General features: G+C 35.7%; 1 protein-coding gene across 5 annotated transcripts in view; it reads left to right on the top strand.

Moving 5' to 3' along the window:
- The window catches only part of NAA35 (N-alpha-acetyltransferase 35, NatC auxiliary subunit), a 99020-nt gene that overhangs the window by 66747 nt on the left and 9010 nt on the right, over positions 1-23263 (top strand). For all 5 annotated transcript variants that reach the window (XM_046023974.1, XM_046023975.1, XM_046023973.1 and 2 more), the window contains 5 exons: positions 4575-4634; positions 8932-9038; positions 17692-17758; positions 19387-19485; positions 20063-20241. In XM_046023974.1, the coding sequence (XP_045879930.1) occupies positions 4575-4634; positions 8932-9038; positions 17692-17758; positions 19387-19485; positions 20063-20241 (512 nt within the window). The remainder of the gene's footprint in view (positions 1-4574; positions 4635-8931; positions 9039-17691; positions 17759-19386; positions 19486-20062; positions 20242-23263) is intronic.

Genomic DNA, 23263 nt, shown 5'->3' with positions numbered 1-23263 from the left:
TGTGTGTGTGTGTCTGTATGTTGTGTATTTGTTTCTGTTTAATTTATAAGGATTATATACTATCCATTCTGGAGATTAAGAAACTAAAGTTTAGGTAATTGACCCAAGTTTTAAAAATGAGGATTTAAACCCTGGATTCTGTCTTCAAAACTTCTTATATGTAAATGTGTGTGTGCATGTACACATAGATATGAGTATGCATAAATACATGCATGTATATTTTTATACAAAAAATTAGATCATGGTATTTGTAGCCTGCTTTTGTCACTAATATCTATATCATGAACATCTTTCTTTTCATGTCAACAAATACACCTTTTTCTACATTATTTAAATAGCTACATGGTATTCCATTGTAAGCATATATCACAGTTTTTTCCAGTCCATTCATATTGAATTGTATTTAGGTCATTTTCAGTGTTTTATAAAATGAGCATGTCTGTAGGAACCTTCATATCATCTTCTTCCTTCTTCCTTAAGATAAATTCCTAAACCTTCATGAAGTTGCTGGGTCAAAGAGTATGTACATTTTTACATATTTTGGATTAATCTTCTGTATGGGTTAAAATGTAGAAAAGCAATGTTTACATAAGGTTAGGAAGGTAGAAAATATGCAAAATAACACTGTCATTATTTAGACCTAAGTACACTATTATACGTAACTCTGTATAGAGTACATAATTCCCAGCCCATGTCATTTTCTCTATGAGGTCTTCCTTGTTGGTTCCAGGTTGCTTCTGTACCTGGATTCCTTGAGATGATGAATTACCTTGCTTACATTCCTAGAATTTGAGCAGCAGCCTCTGGGGTATAGTTTAGGGTCAACAAAGATTTGGCTTTTGTTTATGCTCTTTCTTGTATTAACTTTATTTTCCTTTCTAATTCTTTGTCATTAACGCCCAGCTTAAGTCTTCATTCCTTAGTGAAACTTTCACTGATTATGTGTTTGTTACCTCTTTTCTATTTGCTTTCTTTTTAGTAGTTTTGTCCTTATTCTGTCTTAAGAGTCATAAAATCTTAAAGGTAGAAAAGATCATAGACATAATTTTGCAATTTGCAGTTCATTGTATAGCTAAACAAAGTAAGATTTAGAGGGCTTGTAACCAAATTAAATGATTGGTTAGTGGCATATCTGGAATTAGAATAGAGACTTTTTTTCTTCTGCTGCATCTGCTTTTCTGATTCTTAATTGTTACATGAATATTTGTGTTCAGATTAAATGTAAGATTTTAGAAGGCGATCAGTGTGAATTGGAAAAAGAAAAAATAGTGCAACAGTTGGAATTTAATATTCTGGAAGAGGGTTGTGGGTTGCCTTGTCAGGAAGGTGAATGCTGAATGACATACCATAGTAGTGAGGAGCTGGGGGAGCCAGGCCTGGACTGCCAGCACTGGATGTGAAGAGGGCATAGAAAGAGAAGAGTCTGGATACCTGGAACACTTGGGACGAGAGTCGGTGGTGGTAGTAGGGGAGTGTGGCTAAGGCCAAGAATTGAGAAGATTAAAGTTAGAGAAAAGAGGGGACCAAATATCTGGTGGATCTGCATAAGAAACCTGTTACTATTAGGATAAAGTACCAGATTATAAGGTGTGCTTACTACATACAAGACAATCATCTCTGGAAAATTGGAAATGGACATGAGCACACATGCTGAAAAAGAAGTTAATATGAAAAATGCATACCTTTACTAATAATTGAGGAAATGTGCTTTATAACAACTTGATTGGGAGAATACAAAAAATTGTATTTAATGTTGGTGGATGGCAGTAGTTGCTCTCCTATAGTGGTGTGGCTATTGCTCTCAAAAGTCTTAAAAATGTGTACATCCTGACCTAGCAACTCCCCTTCTAGAGATTTAGCCTAAGAAAATCATCTAAGATACATGCAAAGATGAACTAAAGAGGTATTTGGCTCCTCATCATTTGTGATCTTGAAAAACTAGGAACAGTTTAAATACTCACTGTTGATACTACCCATCCTATAGTATGTGTAGAATATATGCCATACTGACATTAAATAGCATGACCGTAGGGGAAGGGAGGGAAATCTGAAGCAGGAGAAATCATAGAGGGAGATGAACCATGAGAGACTATGGACCCCGGGAAACAAACTGAGGGTTTCAGAAGGGGGGAGTGGTATAACCGGATAATGGGAATTAAGGAGAGTGCATGTTGTGGTGAGCACTGGGTGTTATACACAACTAATGAATCACTGAACACTGTATCAAAAACTAATGATGTAATACACAGTGGCTAACTGACCATAAAAAAAAGCATGTTATAGGAAAATATTGACATAGGGTAATGTTATCTTTCAAAATAGATTATCCATTTTATACATTGTCATACAGAGAAGTGATCATCAGGTAAAATCAGTTTAACAAAGATTGGAACAACAAATACCAAAATGTCAGTTATAATTCTTTATAGTTTATGCTCTGCATATTTCTGCATTTTCACATTCGAGTTTTACGCAAGATCAATATGGATGGGGTAGTTAAGTATCTGAATTAACAGTTTGCAGCCATGTGTGCTGCATTGTAGAGAAAACATGGAGGAAGGGACCAGAGTAAACACAGTGTGATAAATTAAGAAACTCTCATTACAGTCCAAGGGAAAAAGGATGGTAACTCAGTTAGAAGGTTGGCAGGGAGATGATGTGGGTTGTCAGAGTTAGAGCTGCGCATGGACTAAAATTGATAGCAGTGGTGTTGAATTAAACACCGATGTTTAATTGATGGGGCATGACAGAACTCTCAGGAGGTCTTCGGGTTTCTGACTTGTAGATCTTGATACACACTCTGCTGTTCACCAAAATGAAGAAATTCCCAAAGACCTTTAGTCAGCTTACGCTCTTAATGAAGCTGAATTTGAGGTGCCTTTAAGATACTTATGCAGAGATATTGAATAGATATTAACTCTGTGGATAGAGTTTAGAAGTCAATGCTAGATATATAATTTTGGAACTATTAGAGGTAGTAATTGAAGCATTGGTATGGTGAAGATTGTGAGGGAAAAAGTTTATGGCTTGAGAAAAGAAAATAGTCTGGAACTACACTTTGAACCTACTGCACAGGCCGAGAAGTGGCCACAAAGGAAGAAACTCGTGAAAGTCATTTAAAAGGTTTTATTTTACCAGAAGGAAGTCCTGTCAGATACTGAGAGGTCAGATGAAAGAAGTAAATTAGGTCCAAGACAAATGTCAACTGGATTTGGTGTCAGAGGACAGTGGTGACTAGAGTGAAAAACCGGGTTAGTGTGTGTTGATGAGGAGAGGCCATTGAGTAAGTAGAGATGGTTAAGTCAGCTCTTTCAGAAAGTTTAGCTGAGAAGGCAGCAGTTGAGAGAGAACTGTGGAGCATGTGACAATTTCTTTCTGAAGATGGGGGGAAATTGACTGCTTAACTATAAATGGGGAGGATCTGGAAGAGAGGGAGAAGTTAAATATCTAGTACAGACAAGGATGGATTCTTGACATTGTGTAATGTTCCTGAAAAGACAGGAGGGAATGGAGTCCGTAGTACAAATGGAGGGCTTTCATTGTTAAAGTGGGCAAGGAAAGGATCTGAGTACAAATGTGGGTTCAGTTTGATAAAGTTTAGAGGCTGAAGTGGAGGGATTTCCTGTTGATAAATGACTTAGTTTTCTTTGTAATGTTAAATGGGAGGACATCTATAGTAGAGAATATTTACTTTGAGAAGTGTGAGGAAGGTATAAAAGTTAATTGTGAAAAAAAGTGAATTGACTAGAGAAGCTTGGTAGGTTTTGGCAGAACACTCTTTTAAATTGAGGATCATGAGTCTAGAAAACACAAAAAATAGGAAAATGATAAATAACTACTATAATATACAGAAGCTAACATTGTAGTGTATTTTCTTACCTTTTTTCTTTTATCTATGTATAAACCCATATGTAGTTTTTCTAAGCATATCTTTTGGATGTCAAAAGACTCAAGAAGTCAGTTATATAAATCCAGTTGGCCTGGTTACTTGGTATTTATTTTTGTGAAGTAGGAAGTAAACCTCTGCCGTTCGTTAGCAGATTATTACTAATGCTGTTAATTTTCATGGTGTGCAAATTCATTTGGATCCACACAATTCTACTGGTCAGTTAAAAAGAAAAAAGTCTCTGGGGCGCCTGGGTGGCTCAGTGGGTTAAGCCTCTGCCTTCAGCTCAGGTCATGATCCCAGGATCCTGGGATCGAGCCCCGCATCGGGCTCTCTGCTCAGCAGGGAGCCTGCGTCCTCCTCTCTCTCTCTGCCTGCTTCTCTGCTTACTTGTGATCTCTGTCTGTCAAATAATAAATAAAATCTTAAAAAAAAAAAAAAGTCTCCAAAATCATCCATTGTCCCAGTGATACAATTAAGACAGTTCCAATAGACATGATCCTTAGCTCTCTGTCATTTTTTAACTCTGGTAGTATATATATCACTTCTCGGCTTTTTGGCTAAGATCAAGTGTAACTCTGGTAGTATATAATTTGCAGAAGGTTCTGGTAAAAATTACGTGCTATATACAAACATTTCTAGCTTTTATTTAATCTATTAATGACATTATTTTTTCTCTGTGTATCAGGATTTTTTCTGTGAATTTAGTGAACAATCACCTTGTGTTCTTTCAAGATCTCTATTGCAAGTAAGTTCTATTTAGTATAGCAGTACTTCTTAAAACATCAAATTTTATATGTGTTGACATTGCTTTATGGATTGCTAGAACAAAAGTAGATGCTCTTAAAGAATATCAACAGTTAGTGTTATATTTTTGTGTTAGAAGTATTGGAATATTAGACATTCATTAAGATCATATCCTGAGCTGTAAAACAAACCTTAATAATGTAAAAACAATTGAAATCATACAAAGCATGCTCTCTAAATATTTTGGAATTAAACTAGTAATCAGTAACAAAGATATTTGGAAATTTTCCAAATATTTGGAAATTAACACACTTCTAAACAGAACTTAGGATCCAAGAGGACGTCTTGAGGATAATTAGAAAATATTTTGAACTGAATGAAATTGAAAATAAAACCTACAGAATCTGTGGGATATAATCGAAGCAGTGCTTAGAGGAAAATTTATAAGATGAAATCTTTATATGAGAAAAAGAAAAAAGTGGTTGCCAGAGGGATTGGAAGTGGGGGTGGAGAGTGAAGGGAATTAAGAGGTACAAACTTTCAGTTATAAAACAAGTCACAGGAGTGAAAAGTACAGCATGTGGAATATAGTCAATAATATTGTAATAACTTTGATGACAGATGGTAACTACACTTACCATGATGAGCATTTCACAGCGTATGGTATTGTTGAATTACTGTGTTGTACACCTGAGACTAATATAAGTCTGTATGTTAACTATTCTTCAGTTGAAATTTTTTTAAAAGAAAGTTCTGAATAATTTAAGGTTCTACCTTAAAAAAAGCAGATGAATCTCAAAGCAAGCAGAAGAAAGGAAATACTAAAGATAAAAGCAGAAGTCAGTAAAATAAGAAACAGTAACAGTGAAGAAAATTGATGTAACCAAAAAACTTCGTTCTTTTGAAAAGATCAATGAAGGGGTGCCTGACTGGCTCAGTTGGAAGACTGTGTGACTCTTGATCTCAGGGTTGTGAATTTGAGCCCCACGTTGGGTGTAGAGATTACTTAAATAAACAGTACTTTAAAAAAATTAACTGAGCCTTAAAAAAAAAGAGATCAGTAACATCAAAGAATCTCTAACCAGACAAAAGAATAAAAGAAGATACAAATGAATAGTATCAGGAATGAATAAGTATTACTACAGGTCCCAAAAGGGTCTATAAAAGGTTATATGGGAAATATTATAAAGAACTCATGTCCATAAATTCAAAAACATAGATGAAATGCATTAGTTTTTTGAAGGACATTACCAAAACTCACAACAAAAGAGATAACTTGAATGATCCTGTATCTGTTAAAGGAATTGAATTCATAATTTTAAAACCTTCCAAAAAGAAAATTCCAGGGTAATTCTGTACAGTCTGTTCCAGAAAATAGAAGAGCCAACAATACTCATGGTATAAAGCCAACAATATCTCAGTAGCAAAACCAAAGACATTAAAAGCATGGAAAATTATAGACATATTATGAGCATAGACAGAACAACCTTAAAGTATTATCATATCAAATTCGACATTATATAAAAAAAGATAATAAATCATGACCAGGTTGTTTTTTTTCCAAAAATGAAATCCTAGTTCAGCATTCAAAAATCAGTCAGTGTAATCTACCATACAATCTAAAGTCTCAGTAGATTCAGGAAAAGCATTTGACATAATTCAACCTCCAGTCATGATAAAAACTCTCAGCAAAACTAGGAATAGAAAAGAACTTCCTTATCCTGATAAAGGGAATGTACAAAAATATCTGCAGCTAACATCATTCTTCATGATGGAAGATTAAATCCTTTCCTCCTAAGATTGGGAGTAAAACGAGGATATCTGCTTTCTCACTTCACTGTTTTTCAACATAGTACAGATGGTCCACAATTTAAGTGGGTTTGACTTAAGATTTATAAACTTTATGATGATGTGAAAGGGATGTGCATTCAGTAGAAACCATACTTTATTATTTTGCATTTTGATCTTTTCAGTATGCAGTGTAATACTCTCTCGTGGTGCTAGGCATGACCGGTGAGCCATAGCTCCCACTCAGCCACAGGATCATAAGGGCAAACAATTAATTTAACCATTCTGTTTTTCACTTTTAGTATAGCATTCAATAAATTACAAGAGATATTAAGCACTTTATTATCAAATAAGCTTTGTGTTAGATGATTTTACCTCACAGTAGGCTAATGTTCTGAGCATGTTTAAGTAGGCGAGGCTAAGCTGTGATGTTCAGTCTGCTAGATGTATGAAATGCATTGCAACGTAAGAGTATTTTCAACTTACAGTGAGCTTTTTGGGACCACTGTAAGCCAACCATCATAAGTTGAGGGAGAGCTGTACTGGAAATTTTAGCCAGTGAAAAAAGGCAGAAAAAAGAAATAAAAGGCATAGTTGAAAGGGGGAAAAGATATGTTTTTACAGACAACATTACTTTCTATATAGAATGTCAGGGAATCTACAAAGAAGTTCCTAGACCAGATGGGTGAGTTTAAGAAGAACAAAGGGTGTGAGATCAATATCCAAAAGCAACTGTATTTCTATATATTTGCAGTGAGCAATGGGAAGTAAAAAATTTAAAAACAGTACTATTTGTAATAATGCAAAAAATGAAACACTTAGGTGTAAATCTAATGCCTGTTTATAGGACCTGTATGCTAAAAAACTACAAAATACTGGTGAAAGAAATCAAAGACCTAAATGAATGGGGAAATATACCTTGTTTGTGGATTGGAGATGTTAATTCTCCCCAGAATTTTTATCTACAGATTCAGAGCATTGTCAACAAGCTGATTCTAAAATTTATATGGAAAGACAAAAGAATTAGAATAGCCAGAACAGTTGTGCAGAAAAGCAGATTTGGGAGCTATCTGACTGCAGGACAGGTATGGTGTTGGCAAAATGGATCAGTAGAACCAGAGGAGAGTCTAGAAAAGTCCTATTCTTTAATTAGGCCTTTATTATATAGTACTGTATACTGTTACATAGTATTTTATAATCCTGTTTATATAGTATTATAGTACTGTATACTACATGGTCATATACATGGTCAACTGATCAGTTATTAATATGGTCAGTTATTTTTGACAAAATACAAAAGCAAATCAGTGGAGAAAAGGTAATCTTTTCAACAGTGGTACAGGAAGAATTGGACAGACTTATGCAAAAAAAATTGACTCAGAATGCATCATAAATCTAAAAGGTAAAACTATAAAACTTATAAAAAAGGATAGGAGAAAATCTTTGTACTTTAAAAGATGGAATTCTTAGGTATGGCATCAGAAACAATTCATAAAAAATGACCAATTTAGAACTTTATTTCTGAAGACATTGTTACAGAAAAGAAAAGAGATTCTACAGAGTGGAGAAAATACGTGCAAATCCATGTGTGGCAGAGGACTTGTATCATACGAAGAACTTTATAAACACAACAGTAAGAACAGACTACTGCTTAGTTTTTAAAATGAGCAACAAATTTAAACACTAAATATGAAAACATACTGAACATAACTGGTGTTAGGGATATGCAAATTAAAACCACAGTGAAATACCACTCTCCACCTTTTATATCTTCTTAAAAAAAAAAATCTACAATAGCAAGTCCAGGTGAGGATGCATTTACTGATAGGAATGTAAAGTGCTGTGGCCACTTATAAAACAATTTGTCAGAATCTTATAAAATTAAATACACAAATCCCACTCCTGTTTAATATTTGCCTACGAAAAGTGAAATCCTGTGTTCTCCTGGAATCAACCCACATGTGTTAGGAAATCAAGGAAGGGATAGTATAGCAAATAATAAAATACACTGAAGTCATTAAGGGGGAGAAACTTAAATGCAAATTATTATTAAATAATGTATTCTTTAATCATGAATTCTGTTTTTCCAGTTTCAGAAAGTGTGTATGTATTCCAAAGCTTTCATTAGAGACAAAGATTATCAACTAATATTGATAATCATTTGCTGTTTCATATTATATGAAGCCCTCTTTCTTACATATTAGCTTATTTGACATACTCAGACTAGTCAGTTCACTTTGACTAGTTTACTGTCACTACCCTGGACATGGGAAATGCATGTTCTTGCACATTTTTAAATTTTCCTTCATCAGAATACATCTTAATAGGGATTAATAAGTAATACCCATTTTTGAATAGTGATTTATTGATTACCACGAGGTTTTTATACTTTAATCTCTTCTTTATTCTGCAGTATTTATAAGAAATGTGTTCATGTCATAGTAATGACAATTATATGTACAGTGTATTAAAATTTGATAGTGTTACTAATATATAACATTTGTTTTAAGACCACTTTCTTGGTGGATAACAAAAAGGTCTTTGGAACCCATCTCATGCAAGACATGGTGAAGGATGCACTCCGGTCTTTTGTCAGTCCTCCGGTGCTCTCCCCAAAGTAAGTACCCTAAGACTTTTTATAGTGAATGTATTTCTTAAAAGCCCCAGTTCTCTGTGCTTCTTTATAGCCAAGGCATAAAAACTATTGTAATCAAATCTTCATGTAAAAAAAAAAAACAAAAAACTCGATCGTATTAAAATTACTTGATTTCTGCTGCGTATTATTTAGATTTAAACTGAGGTTTTAGTGAGTTTGACATTAGGCCCTGTATGAGAAGAAAACCTTACAAAGAATTACCAAATTCAGTAAGTTGCTTTGATTCTTACTGTGTGCAAAGCCCTGTGTCAGGGAAGCACTTTGGGAATAATTATTAAAAAACAAGTTCTCTTCTCAGTGATCTAAGTCTAGGTAAACATAGAAAATACAAATAATTGATCCATAAATTAACATTAGAGCAGTGGCTCTAGCAGAAACATGTTGCCATAAGAAGCTGGAAAAGATTTCATGCAACAAGAAATCATTACTTGTGTTGGCATTTTGGAAAATGAATAGAGCTTTTCCAAAGGAGAAGAAATGTGCTGTTATTCCTCAGCAAAAAAACCAGCATGTCTGAAGACATGAGCATATGAGTTATATACTTTAAGAACAGTTAGTGGTTCAGCATTCAATTTGTTGAATAAATCATGCCACGTCTCACATAAAACTTTTTCCTCTCTTAACTTGGGTTTTCCAAAAGCAAATCCTGAGACAGTTCATGTAACCTTAGAAGGTATTCCAAGGAAAAACCAGCAGGGTTGTGGGCAAGTGGGACATAAAAAGGAAGAAAACCACAAGAGGTATACTTCATGGAAAATAACTCTGGTTGGGTCCTGTTGGGGAACTGTGGAGATAGTGTGGGTTACAGCTCAGAGTTGTCCTTGTCAGGGACAAAACAAAGGGAGCCTGAGAACTTATCCACACAGGAATCAGTTAAGGACTGTCTCTGGGAGGAGGTAAATTCCCAGGCATTCAGTGTTGGTTATATTCCCTGTTTCAGTCACAATAAAATCCTTATGATTGAGCCTAGGAGGTCCCATATACTCTGGTCTAGACTCCTGTTCTCATGCCTCTCCGGCTTCATCATCTCTTACCCCTCCTCCTTATCTCCTTTGCTTCAGCCACTTTGTCCTCCTTGTTATTCTGGAAACATAGAGGTTGGCTCTCACCCTACAGCCTTTACACAGAATCTGGGGTGGAGGGCATTTTACAGAAATGCCCAGGACTGACTCACTCACCATCTTCAAGTCTGTTTAAATCACCTCCATAAGGACTGCTTTGATTAGACTATTTAAAAAGTGCAACCCCCATGCTGCCTCAGCCCTTCACTGCCTTTCTCTCTCCTGTAGCGACTCTCCTTACATACTGTGTAATTTACTTACTCGCTATGTGAAGAAGTCTATATGTATCATACAGTTCTTCACTATGTTTATTTCTTTATTTTTTATGTTTTTTTCCACTTTGTTTATTTCTTATTTCCTTGTCTCCTTCCTCCCACTCTCATTAGAATATAAACTCCACAAGGTCAGGGCAGGTGGTTTTGGCTCTTTGTTCATTAATGTATCACAGGTGCTAGAGCAGTGTCTACAGTATGAATAGTCAGCACATGATAAATCTTTGTCGCATGAGTGAATAAATAAGCAAATGGGAGTTGGATGATTAAGATAGTTTCGGGTTAGACTTGAGAGTTGTGAATGGTTTGGTAAAATATGGTCTTTATTTTAGGGTCAGTGAGGAAGTGCTCAGGTTTTTAGGAGGGAATTGGCATAGTATAGTATACTTTTTTATGGGAAACAAACTGGTAATGATAATGGGGCAAAGTGGCAAGGTAGGCTAATTAGGTACTACAAGCGAGAAATGATGAAGGATTAAACTCTGAGAATATAAAGGAGAGGACAGATTGGAAGAACATTTCAGAGGTAGAGTTAATAGGATGTGACAACTGACTCAGCAGGGGAAGGAAAGGAATAGGAAGGTAATGAAGTTTCTTTAAAAATAAAAAAAAGAAAAATTTAAAAAAAGACATATCTAATGGCATTCTTCTTCAGGATTATCTTGGCTCTTCCCTGGTTAACCCTTTATTGGATGTGTGGTTTGCAAATATTATCGCCTGTTTTGTAGGTTGCCTTTTTGTTTTGTTGATTGTTTGCTGAACAGGAGCTTTTCCCTCTGATGTAATCCCACCATTTATTTTTGCTTTTGTTGCCTTTGCTTTTGGTGCAAAACCAAAAAATCATTGACAGCATCAGTGTGAAGGAGCTTTCTTCTAATACACGGTTTCAGGTCTTACATAGAAAAGTATTTTTATGCTCTTTAATCCATTTGAGTCGATTTTTGTGCATGGTGTAAGATAAGGATCCAGTGTCTTTCCTTTACGTGTGGCTGTCCAGAATTCCCAGTATTATTTATTGAAGAGACTATCTTTTCCCCATTTGTGTATTCTTGACTTGTCAAAAATTAATTGACCATATACAATTGCTTTTTACCCCCTTGGCTCTCTGTTCTATTTTATTGATCTGTGTGTCTGTTTTATGCCAGTATCATTCTGTTTTGGTTACTGTAGCTTTTGTAGTATAGTTTGAAATCAGGGATTGTGATATCTCTAGCTTTTTTATTCTTTGAGTATTCAGGGTTTTTTGTGGTTCCATATAAATTTTAGGATTGTTTTCTCTGTATCTGTGAAACATGCTATTTGAATTTCAATGACAATTGCATTGACTCTAGAGATCACTTTGGGTAATAAGGACATTTTAACAATATTCTTCCAACCAAGAAGCACAGAATATCTTTCCATTTATTTCTGTCTTCAGTTTCTTTAATCAATATCTTACAGTTTTTAATGTATACATCTTTCACCTCCTTGGTTAAATTTATTCCTAAGTATTTTATTGTTTTTGGTGCTATTATAAATGGTGTTGTTTTCTTAATTTCTCTGATAGTTTGTTATTATGTATAGAAATGCAACAGATTTTTGTATATTGATTTTTGTACCCTGCAACTTTACTAAATTTACTAGTTGTAACAGTTTTTTTGATAGAATCTTTAGGTCTTTCTACATATAATATGTCATCTGCAAATGGAGACAAAAGTTAATTTAAAATTTATAATTAAATATATTAAAGATTCAGATGTATAAACTGACAACTACCTACACTGCCATCCATTTTAAGCAGCATTTTTACTTGGTTTTTATAAATTTCCCTTTTGGAGGATTGATAAAACTTGATAAATACTTAATGTATATTTATATGAATTAATAAATTTTATCAGTTCCGTTTGTAATAAATACAGTAAGTTAGTACCTGGTGTTGCCAGGAACCTTTTTGGGTTCTAGGGGAAAGAAAACATATCTCCTAACAGGGAGCTTATAGTCTGGTGGGAAAGACTGAACAGAAAACAAATACATAATGTGAGATCATGATAAGTGCTTTGTAGAAAGATAAAGGGATTGATGGATGTCTTAGGCATGATAGTTGTGGAAGACTTATTGCAGGTGATACATGAGAGTGAACTGAGGGAGTGAGCCATGCAGAATCATGGGTGGGGCTTCCTGACAGCAACATCTGTCAGGTCCCAGAGTAGGGCTAAGTTTGAGTATCAAGGAACAGCTAATTTTAATGAATTAAGTTATTAGAGATAACCTCTAAATGAGCAATTCTCAAGCATTTTTTTCTTGAAACACCTTTACATTCTTAAAAGTAATAGTAAAGACCAAAATAGCTTTTGTTTATGTAGGTCATATATATTGCTACCTACTGTTTTAGAAATGAAAAGAATACTTTAAATGTATTTATTAGTTTTTTAAAAATAAGAGACCCATTACACTAATATAAATAACATCTTTATGGAAAATAACTGTTTTTAAGAAAAATTAGTGATAAAAGTGACAGTTTAACATCTTTGCAAACCTCTTTTCTGTCTCTCTTAATAGAAGATAGCTGGATTATTTTGACCTTCTGCTTTCAGTCTGCTGTAATATTGCATGCCACATATTCTGGAAAACAACTGCCACTTAGAGAATGAGTACAAAAAGAAAATAACATCTTAATATTGTGAGAATAGTTTCGACCTTGTATTCCCCTGGAAAGCTTCCCCAGGTCACCGTCCCCACCAGGGGAACCTGGGCCACATTTTACAGACTACTCCCTGCAATTTCAAATCCTCCCTCACCCGGTCCCTTCCTCCCACTCTGGTTCTAGAGGTGACTACTGCACTACAGTTTGTGTCTCACTCTTATGAATGCTTGTACACTTCACCCAGATATGTGTATCTGGAAATGATACATCCATTTATTTTACATATTTTAAGACTTCACATAAATATCACACTGTATACATCCTTTTGCAACATGATTTTTTTATTCAACATTAGGGTTTTGAAATCATCCAGTTTGATTCATGCAGACTTACTTTACGCATTAAAATCCACCCTTTGAATATATTGAGTTTGTTTTGTTATTTCTCTACAATTGGACATTTAAGTTGTTTCTAATTTATTGATGTTGAAAACAGTGCTGGGGGCACCTGGATGGCTCAGTTGATTGTGTGCCTAACTCTTGATTTTGGCTCAGGTTGTGATCTCAGGGTAATGGGATTGAGTCCTGTGTTGGGCTCCTTGCTGGGTGTGGAGCATGCTTGGGATTCACTCTGTCTTTTTCTGTGTCTCCCTCTCCTTCTCCCTCTCCCCCACCCCCACTGTTCGTTCTCTCTCTCTCAAAAAACAAAACAAAACAAACAACAGTACTGTGGTGAACTTCTTTGAATATGTCTCCTCACGCACATAGACTGTATATACTTAGAACTGAAATTAAGGGGCGCCTGGGTGGCCCAGTTGGTTAAGCGGCAGCCTTCAGCTCGGGTCATGATTTCGGGGTCCTGGGATTGAGCCCCATATCTGACTCCCTGCTCAGCGGAGAGCCTGCTTCTCCCTCTCCCTGCTTGTGCACTCGTGCTCGCTCTCTCTGTGCTCTCTCACTCTCTCTCTCTCAAATAAATAAATAAAATCTTTCAAAAAACAAAAACTGAAAGGGCGCCTGGGTGGCTCAGTGGGTTAAGCCGCTGCCTTCGGCTCAGGTCGTGATCTCAGGGTCCTGGGATAGAGCCCCGCATCGGGCTCTCTGCTCAGCGGGGAGCCTGCTTCCCTCTCTCTCTCTCTGCCTGCCTCTCTGCTACTTGTGATCTCTGTCTGTCAAATAAATAAATAAAATCTTATAAAAAAACAAACAAACTGAAATTAAGTGCTGATCATAGAATATGTACATCTTCAACTTTGCTAGTTTTGCTGAATTGCTTTCTGAAATAATTAAACCAATTTATATGCCAGAAGACAGTATTTATGAATTCTAGTTTTCCCGTACTTTGTTTGGACTTCGTCATTATCAGACTTAAGAATGTTTGACAATTTGATGTATGTGAAATACTGTCTATGTCTAATTTGCCTTTTTTCCTTTTCTGTTTAACCATCTTCCTTTAGCACTTTTATTATTAGCCATTTAGGTTTAATTACAGTTCAACCTACATTGTCTGAGGATTCCATATTTGCAAATCTTGCTTACTCACTAAAATACATTTGTAACTCTCAGTGGGTATTTACTCCACTCTTGCTGAATTTGCCGATATGTGCAGAACAGCAAAAAAATCTGAGTCATCCAGTGTTGAACAAGGCTACTCTGTAAACAGCTCCATTAGATGCCATGTTCTTCACATTTCTGTCCCTTTTTTGGTGATTTCATAGTTTCAAATGGCCTCCATGTATAATTATGTGCTGTCTAGTATTCCTTAGCCCAAGAAGGCTGTAGCATGCCTTTCAGAGAGAGTATGTGTGTTAGATAAGCTTTACTCAGGCCTGACTTTGCTAATAATTCAGCAGTGTACATTACATAAGGCATCTTTAAAGTTCTGTAGTGATCAGTTGATGAAAATGGTGTCACCAGAGGCTGGCAGGAACCTAACCCTGTATTTTACCCTAGCTGCAGTGTTTCTGTGTTGTCTAATTTAGTGTCCACCGCAACTGTAAAGAACAGAACTATCATGAGTACCAAGAATTGACTGTGTTATTATATAACAAAGTTCATTGCATGATAATCTATAAATGTTATTCCACTCATTTTAAAAAAGATTTTATTTATTTTATTTTTGAGAGAGAGAGAAGGAGAACGTGGGGATGGGCAAAGAAGAGGGAAAGAATTTCAAGCAGACGTCTAACTGAGCGCGGAGCCGGATGTGGGGCTTGATCCCACAACCCTGAGCCAAAACCAAGAGTGGGACCCTTAGCTGACCGAGCCACTCAGGCTCCCCTCTTATTCCACTGTCTTCCAGTATTACAGATAAGAAAGATGATCCTGAAAAAAAAAAAAAAAAAGCATGATCCTTATCAGATTCTTTTATTTTTCCCTTCACAAGTGATTTGACACTTTCTTCTGGAAGATTGTAAAGTTTCTTTTCTTTTTTTCTTTTTCTTTTTTGAGTTTAAGGGATTTACCAGAATGTACATCTGTCATTTTCAGCTAATCCCGTCAGGAACTCAGTCATTAAAGCCTCAGGTCTTCAATCAGTAATTATCCTTTATTATCTTTTATGTAATTATTGCTTCACCTTCATCTGTTTTTTTCTAAGAGCTCCTCATATACTAAGTCCTCTAGATCTCTTCTCTACATTCTCCATATTTATCTCTTTTATTTATATTTATGTATATTTCTCTCTTTTGTTATTTTTGCCATGATGTGAGAAATTTCTTCCTCTTGAGGTTTTAGTGAGTGTCTTTCTTCTATTGAATTTTTAAATTTGAAAATCCTAATTTTTGGATCCAGAAAATCTTTTTTTTTTTTTTTTTAAGATTTTATTTATTTATTTGACAGAGATCACAAGTAGGCAGAGAGGCAGACAGAGAGAGGAGAAAGCAGGCTCCCTGCCAAGGAGACAGCCTGATGCGGGGCTCCATCCCAGGACCCTGAGATCATGACCTGAGCCGAAGGCAGAGACTTTAACCCACTGAGCCACCCAGGTGCCCCCAGAAAATCTTTTTTTAGAGCTTTATCTTAATCACCTTTTCTCTTGCCACTTCCTGTTCCAGGCATTCTGCTTTTTCTTTTCACTTGGGTGCTGCGTGTGCTATCATTTTCCATTGCATGATTATGGCTCTGTTTATCTCTGATGCTCTGGTCAGATTATACAGTTACGGCAAACACTGAGGAGTAGTACGTTGTCTGCTCCTGTCCATGCACCAGGGGAAAAAGTCTTTGCTTTTCCTCATCTTCTTAGGTGCAAAGGACTAATGACCTCCCATCTCAGGGGTGGAAAAAAACAATCTTCCCATCTATTCAGCCCCTGTATTTCCTCTAGGGCTAGGTAGGTAGCAGATCCTCCTAGACTATGCTCAGGCGAGCTTTAGTCAAGAAGTGATGCTATTAACTGAGATAAGGAACACCACAAGGAAACCACTGCATGAGGAGAGAAGTTGAGGTACCAGAAATTTATAGGTGATGATTTTGGCTAGTGGTTGGAAATGTGGATACATCTTGAAAAAAATTAGGATTCTGGGCCAAAATTAGCAAGACAGGAAACAACGTGTGTTGGAGAGGTTGTGGAGAAAGGGGAACCCTCTTACACCGTTGGTGGGAATGCAAGTTGGTGCAGCCACTCTGGAGAACAGTGTGGAGATTCCTTAAGAAATTAAAAATAGAGCTTCCCTATGACCCTGCAATTGCACTGCTGGGTATTTACCCCAAAGATACAGATGTAGTGAAAAGAAGGGCCATCTGTACCCCAGTGTTTATAGCAGCAGTGGCCACAGTCACCAAACTGTGGAAAGAACCGAGATGCCCTTCAACAGACGAATGGATAAGGAAGATGTGGTACATATACACGATGGAGTATTATGCCTCCATCAGAAAGGATGAATACCCAACTTTTGTAGCAACATGGACGGGACTGGAAGAGATTATGCTGAGCGAAATAAGTCAAGCAGAGAGAGTCAAGTATCTTATGGTTTCACTTATTTGTGGAGCATAACAAAGAACATGGAGGACATGGGGAGATGGAGAGGAGAAGGGAGTTGTGGGAAATTGGAAGGGGAGATGAACCATGAGAGACTATGGACTCTGAAAAAACAACCTGAGGGTTTTGAAGGGGCGGGAGGTGCGAGGTTGGGGAACCAGGTGGTGGGTAATAGAGAGGGCACGTATTGCATGGAGCACTGGGTGTGGTGCAAAAACAATGAGTACTGTTACGCTGAAAATAAATAAATTAAAAAAAAAACACACAAAAACAAAAAATTTAGGATTCTGTATGGTATTTTCTTTGTAATTACTATTATGAGCACAGTCCCAGGAGAATGTCAGTTGTAGAAAAATAAATAGCATTGCAGTAGGGTTATAAAAAAGTGGCACTTTGGAATTTTTCTTCTCTTGTTAATTTCATCTTGGATTCAGCTCTGTCCAAATATAGAGCTAAAAGAATTGGAAATAGTGTACATTTATGTGAATAACAAAGTTATAGTGAAATGTTTCCTAATCTAATGCTAGTTTTTATTTTTTTTCTAATGCTAGTTTTTAATTTAGTAATGTATTTGATTCCATTTTCTCTTTTTCCCACCTTCTTTGTTGGTAACACCCATAGTAATCACTGCTGCTTTTTGTAGGCCAAATAGTTTGATTTTAATGAGTATTATCTTACAGGTGCTGCCTGTATAATAATCACCAGGCTAAGGACTGTATTGACTCCTTTGTTACTCACTGTGTTCGGGTAAGAGCTACAATTTTGGATCATTATGATGGATGCTTTAAAAATTGTGGGGTGTAATTCCTTCAGTAGCATTAATTTGTGTTTTTTTTTATCTGATATTTCTTACTCATTTTCACTGAATAAATAAAAAAATTCTCTCTCCTCTTACACTCAAGTAGATAGCTCTCTAACCTGAAGTCTTCCCAGCAGGTTGTTAGATACTGAGGCAACTTTGATGTCTTCACTATAACTCCTAGGGACCACAGGATAATTTGTACACATTATTTTGTAAATGGGCACAAAAACTACTTATTTTTGACCTTATAAACAAGGAATGTTTGTAAAAGTCCCAGATACCTTCTCTTTGTAGTACTTCAATGAACATGATTATAGTAGTAAAATTAAAATTATTGATATAGACAACATCACAAGTTTTTTTCAAATCTCAGGGAATTAGAAAAAAATACAAATCTTGTAGTGGATTAAATTAATCATAAATCATTTTATTTAATTATATAAACATTTCTCTTGGAGAACTGAAGCAGTCAGTTTTGGGTGCCTAATTCCAGTTACTAAAATATATATATATATACATGCATATAAGAAGGCAGCATGAGATGGTGAAAGAACTAAAAGGCCAGATTCCATTTTTATCATTAATATTTTATCATTATCATACAGGTCACTTTACTTTTCTATACACTTCCCAGTCTTTAAAAAGTGAGGTGTTAATACTGCCCCTGTACTTCTTAGAGGCTAGTTATTGATCAAGTGAGATAATATCTGTCAAACTGTACAAATTTAAAATTATACCTTCTAATTGACGTTTCTTAAATCAGAGCATCCTACCATTCATGTGTACTGTCTGATTAGTGAAGTATTATAATATTTTATTATGTAGAATAGGAATAGAAGTTTCTAGAGAACAACTGACCCTTGAACAACACGGATTTGAACTGTACAGGTCCACTCATACACAGATTTTCTTTGATATAGTAACAGTACTATAAATGCATTTTGTTTTTCTTAGGATTTTCTTAATAACATTTTTTTTTTCTAGCTTACTTTATTTAAAGAACACAGTATATAATACAAACACAAAATAGGAGTTAACGGACTGTGTATATGTTCTCAGTAAGGCTTCCAGTCAACAGCAGGCTATTAGTAGTTAAGGTTTTGGAGAGTCAAAGGTTATACATAGATTTTTGACTGTATGGGGTGTAAGTGCCCCTAACCTTTGTGTTATTTAGTGTTCAACTATATTAGCCCTTATTCAACCCTTATAATTGTTCTGGTGTGTTTAAAGCAGCACAGAAATGTCACCCTTGAACGTTGGCTTATAGCGGGAAATAAGCAGAAAAATTATTCTCTTAAAATCTAAAGATCAAAGTAAGATATTTTTGCCATATGAAAACAAGTTTCATTAACAGCTATTTTCTTCTAGCTGTTGATAAATTCTCATGTTGAGTTTCCTTAAAAAGAAATGCCTGTAAGAATTATGCCTGTGTAAGAAATATGCACAGTCCTGATTCTTAAATCCACAGTATTTTTCCCCCCTTAAATTCCATTTTGAAAATTTGGAATGTTAATTTTCTTTAGTGCCAAGTAGTTTTACGTTGACAGTTAACAAACTGTATGTGTCTTTACAGCCCTTCTGTAGTCTTATACAGATCCATGGACATAATAGGGCTCGACAGAGAGATAAGCTTGGTCATATTCTTGAGGAATTTGCTACCTTGCAGGATGAGGTAAGAGCCCACAAGTTGTCCTCCCTTCCAGAATTAAGATATTCAGGTACCTTGATCAGATTTTTAAAAAATAATTCTTTGGGATGATATTTTGACTGTTTAATTTTTCAATGTGATGATTTTATTTTTAACTTCAGTGTAACAGTTTCATGTATCAAAGAAAGAGTTTACAAAAAGAGAAAATAATCCAAACTGAGAAATATGTTAAATTATTTCTTTGATAATCAGAATAAATTATAAAATATATGTAGAACTATGATTTTACAACAGGTTCACATTCTAATAAAATTTTTAACTTGTAAGCAGCAATATTAATTGGTAACATAACCTAAGACCTGAAGTCAATATTTTGTATTTTTGTCGTATGAAGTGTCTTTTTAGTTTAAGTAGTATTTACATAAACGTTATCCACTGTGAAATGAGAAGTTTAACCAAAAATGTTTTGAAAGTGCAAGTTCTTTATGTGACAAGTTTTATATTTTCTGCCTAAATGCTATTTTAGCTGGTTTGTTGTTTGTTTTTAATTCTCTCATTACCTTGAAAAGAAAACCAATGTTACAACATTTTATTCTGATAGGCAGAGAAGGTTGATGCAGCCCTTCATACTATGCTGTTGAAACAGGAACCCCAAAGGCAACATTTGGCCTGTTTAGGTACCTGGGTCCTTTATCATAACCTTCGAATTATGATCCAGTATCTTCTGAGTGGCTTTGAATTGGAGCTCTACAGCATGCACGAGTACTACTACATATATTGGTAAGAGAACAGCATGAGTTAAAATTGGTGGTGGGTAGAGTAGATAAGATCTGTAGAACAGAAGATAATTTCAGGGTACTTTTTCATTTAATGTATTTTAACTTTAGTTCTGGGATAACTGGAAAATACCTACTAAAAATTACAGCCAGATCATCTTGAACATCTATCTTTAAGTGCTTTAACAGCATACAAATACATTTTTTCCAGCTGTTGAGTATTTATTTAAAAGTTAATAAAAGTGGCTCCAAAGTAAATGGATTAATTGAAGAGCTTTCATTTGTTTCTAGAGAGAAAAATTAACATACATTTAGTCCTGACTTTAGTGATGTTGGGTGCTAGCTGTAGAATGTACTTAACTGAATTAAAGTTCAAAATCTGAACCAGATCTTTCCTCTGAGAAGAAACTCTGGCTAAGATTATCATTGGGAGTGTAACTGTTGCAAACTGCTACCCTGGGGATTTATCTCAGGAGCTTGGAAGGAGCTGATAAGGGATCACCATCCTCAGCCAATTGTTCTTCACTTTCATTTGAGGATGAGAAACCTAGTAAGAGGATGCTTGGAAATACTATAGACATGGGAAAACTGCCACAGGATAAAAAAAAATAAGAGCCAATGGATCTTTTTCTTAGTCTGGCCAAGGATGGTGGTAATTTATTAAAATAATAACCATTGTTGCTAATGACAAACAGCTAAGTTTAGTGTATAAGATCTTAACATTGTTCATCTTTCTTTTTTTAAAAAAAGGTTTTATTTATTTATTTGACAGACAGAGATCACAAGCAGGCAGAGAGGCAGGCAGAGAGAGGGGAGAAAGCAGGCTCCCCGCGGAGCAGAGAGCCCGATATAGGGCTCGATCCTAGGACCCTGGGATCATGACCCGAGCTGAAGGCAGAGGCTTTAACCCACTGAGCCACCCGGGCGCCCCAACATGGTTCATCTTTTAACTCATATTTGAATTATTTAACATAGTAGATTAAGATACTGTATATTCCTTGGAATCACTGCTATAAGGGAAGGAAAGTAATTCTTCCACACTGACATATGGTTTTATTATCGTGGCTGTTAGAGCTGCTAACATATAACTCTTTTGGCTGTAAAACTTGAATTTGAACATGAACTAAAGTAATATAAGGATAATATTATTCGGTATACTCTCCAATATTTATGTAGGTAACAACTCTTACCAGCAGGTGTTGAAATAGCTATTTGGGATACGTTTTATTACTAACTCATAGTAGACACAGTATTCAGACCAGACATTTTGTAGGGGAACACTCATATTCTTTCTCTGAGGTTTGAGGCAGCTAATGGGAAGCTTTTGTACCCTTGATTCCTCAAAATAAAATTTTTATATGCTTTTTGGCACATAGAATTGGGCTCTTAATTCGGCAAATAAATGATAACCACATAAACACTCCATTAGAAATGTATCTGCATATTTGAGCAATTCATTTCTTTTTTTAATGAAAGAAATTTTAGTTTTTGCCTGTGAATACCCTTGTGGTCTATTTTCATGTTAGTTTTGTTTTTGTTTTTGTTTTTGTTTTTAAAGATTTTATTTATTTATTTATTTATTTGACAGAGATCACAAGTAGGCAGAGAGGCAGGCAGAGAGAGAGAGAGGGAAGCAGGCTCCTCACTGAACAGAGAGCCTGATGCGGGGCTCAATCCCATGACCCTGGGATCATGACCTGAGCCCAAGGCAAGGACTTTAACCCACTGAGCCACTCAGGTGCCCCTTTCATGTTAGTTTTAACTGCTTTTCAATTTCAAAATTACAGATTGGGCTCTAGCATTTTCACAAGATAAGCTTGTTGTTATTGTTCGTGAATATAAGCATTCCTAAAGCATGTGGGTGCTTAAAAAAGAATAGTAGAAAACACTGATTCCTAAACTTTACAGTGCATATGGGGACTTGTTAGGCTTGGTCCTTTGAGATCCTCATTCAGTAGATCTGGGATAGGACCCAGTCATTTGCATTTCTAACTAGTTCTGGTGATATTGCTGCTGATCCAGAGATCACAATTTGAGAACCACTGGTCTAGTATATCTGTACTCTGACTCCTTAGATATAACTGTGTATTAATTTTGATAATGCCTTTACTAAAAGCTTACTGAGATCTGGTATTTGATAAGAAAAGCCTGACTTGTCGAACTCTATCCTTCACTCATCAGTCCTTGTATTCGTATTTGGAAGATAGAAGGCAGCAGTAATTCCCTGTAGAAATCCTCTCACTGAGTTAAAATATAGACCCTCAGATTTTATAGTGTGATGGGAGGGGGGAATCATTTGTACCCTGTAAAAGGATACTCTAAATGCTTTTCTTAAATTCATTGTCAGGAATTATTTTCTCTTCATGTGAACTATTTGTTTTTGTTTTGTTTAATGAAATAAAACTAATTCCCAGTTTACCCTCATTGCCAGGAAGCACAGTGCTCAGTTTGGCTTTAAAATACAGCACCTAATCCATTCCAGGCATTTTAGAGGGGTTTTTTTGGTTTTTGTTTTTTGCCAGTACGGTTTTGATTTATAGACTGTGGGGCCTTTGTTTTGTTACAACATAAAGGAACTATGTTTATCCTCAGGTGTATCTTTTCACTATTTTTTTTTTTTAAGATTTTATTTATTTATTTGACAGACAGAGATCACAAGTAGGCAGAGAGGCAGGCAGAGAGAGAGGAGGAAGCAGGCTCCCCGCGGAGCAGAGAGCCTGATGCGGGGCTCGATCCCAGGACCCTGAGATCATGACCTGAGCCGAAGGCAGCAGCTTAGTCCACTGAGCCACCCAGGCGCCCCTTGACTATTATTTTTTACTTTAAATTTTCCTTCTCTCTCTTTTTCTTTTCTTTCTCTCTCTCTTTTTTTTTTTTTTTTTTTTGGTGAGAGGGTACATGTTTTAATATTGTAAACTGCCTTACAACTTTCTGGAGAATTTTAGAGATAGGCATTATATGCTCACCCTTGATAATAATAATAATAAATAATTTGATAATTAATAATAATATACTTTGATATATAC

This window comes from Meles meles, chromosome 11 (assembly GCF_922984935.1).
Source record: "Meles meles chromosome 11, mMelMel3.1 paternal haplotype, whole genome shotgun sequence".
NCBI lineage: Eukaryota > Metazoa > Chordata > Mammalia > Carnivora > Mustelidae > Meles > Meles meles.
The sequence above is the reverse complement of the archived record's forward strand: the minus strand, read 5'-3'. Positions and strand labels throughout refer to the sequence as shown.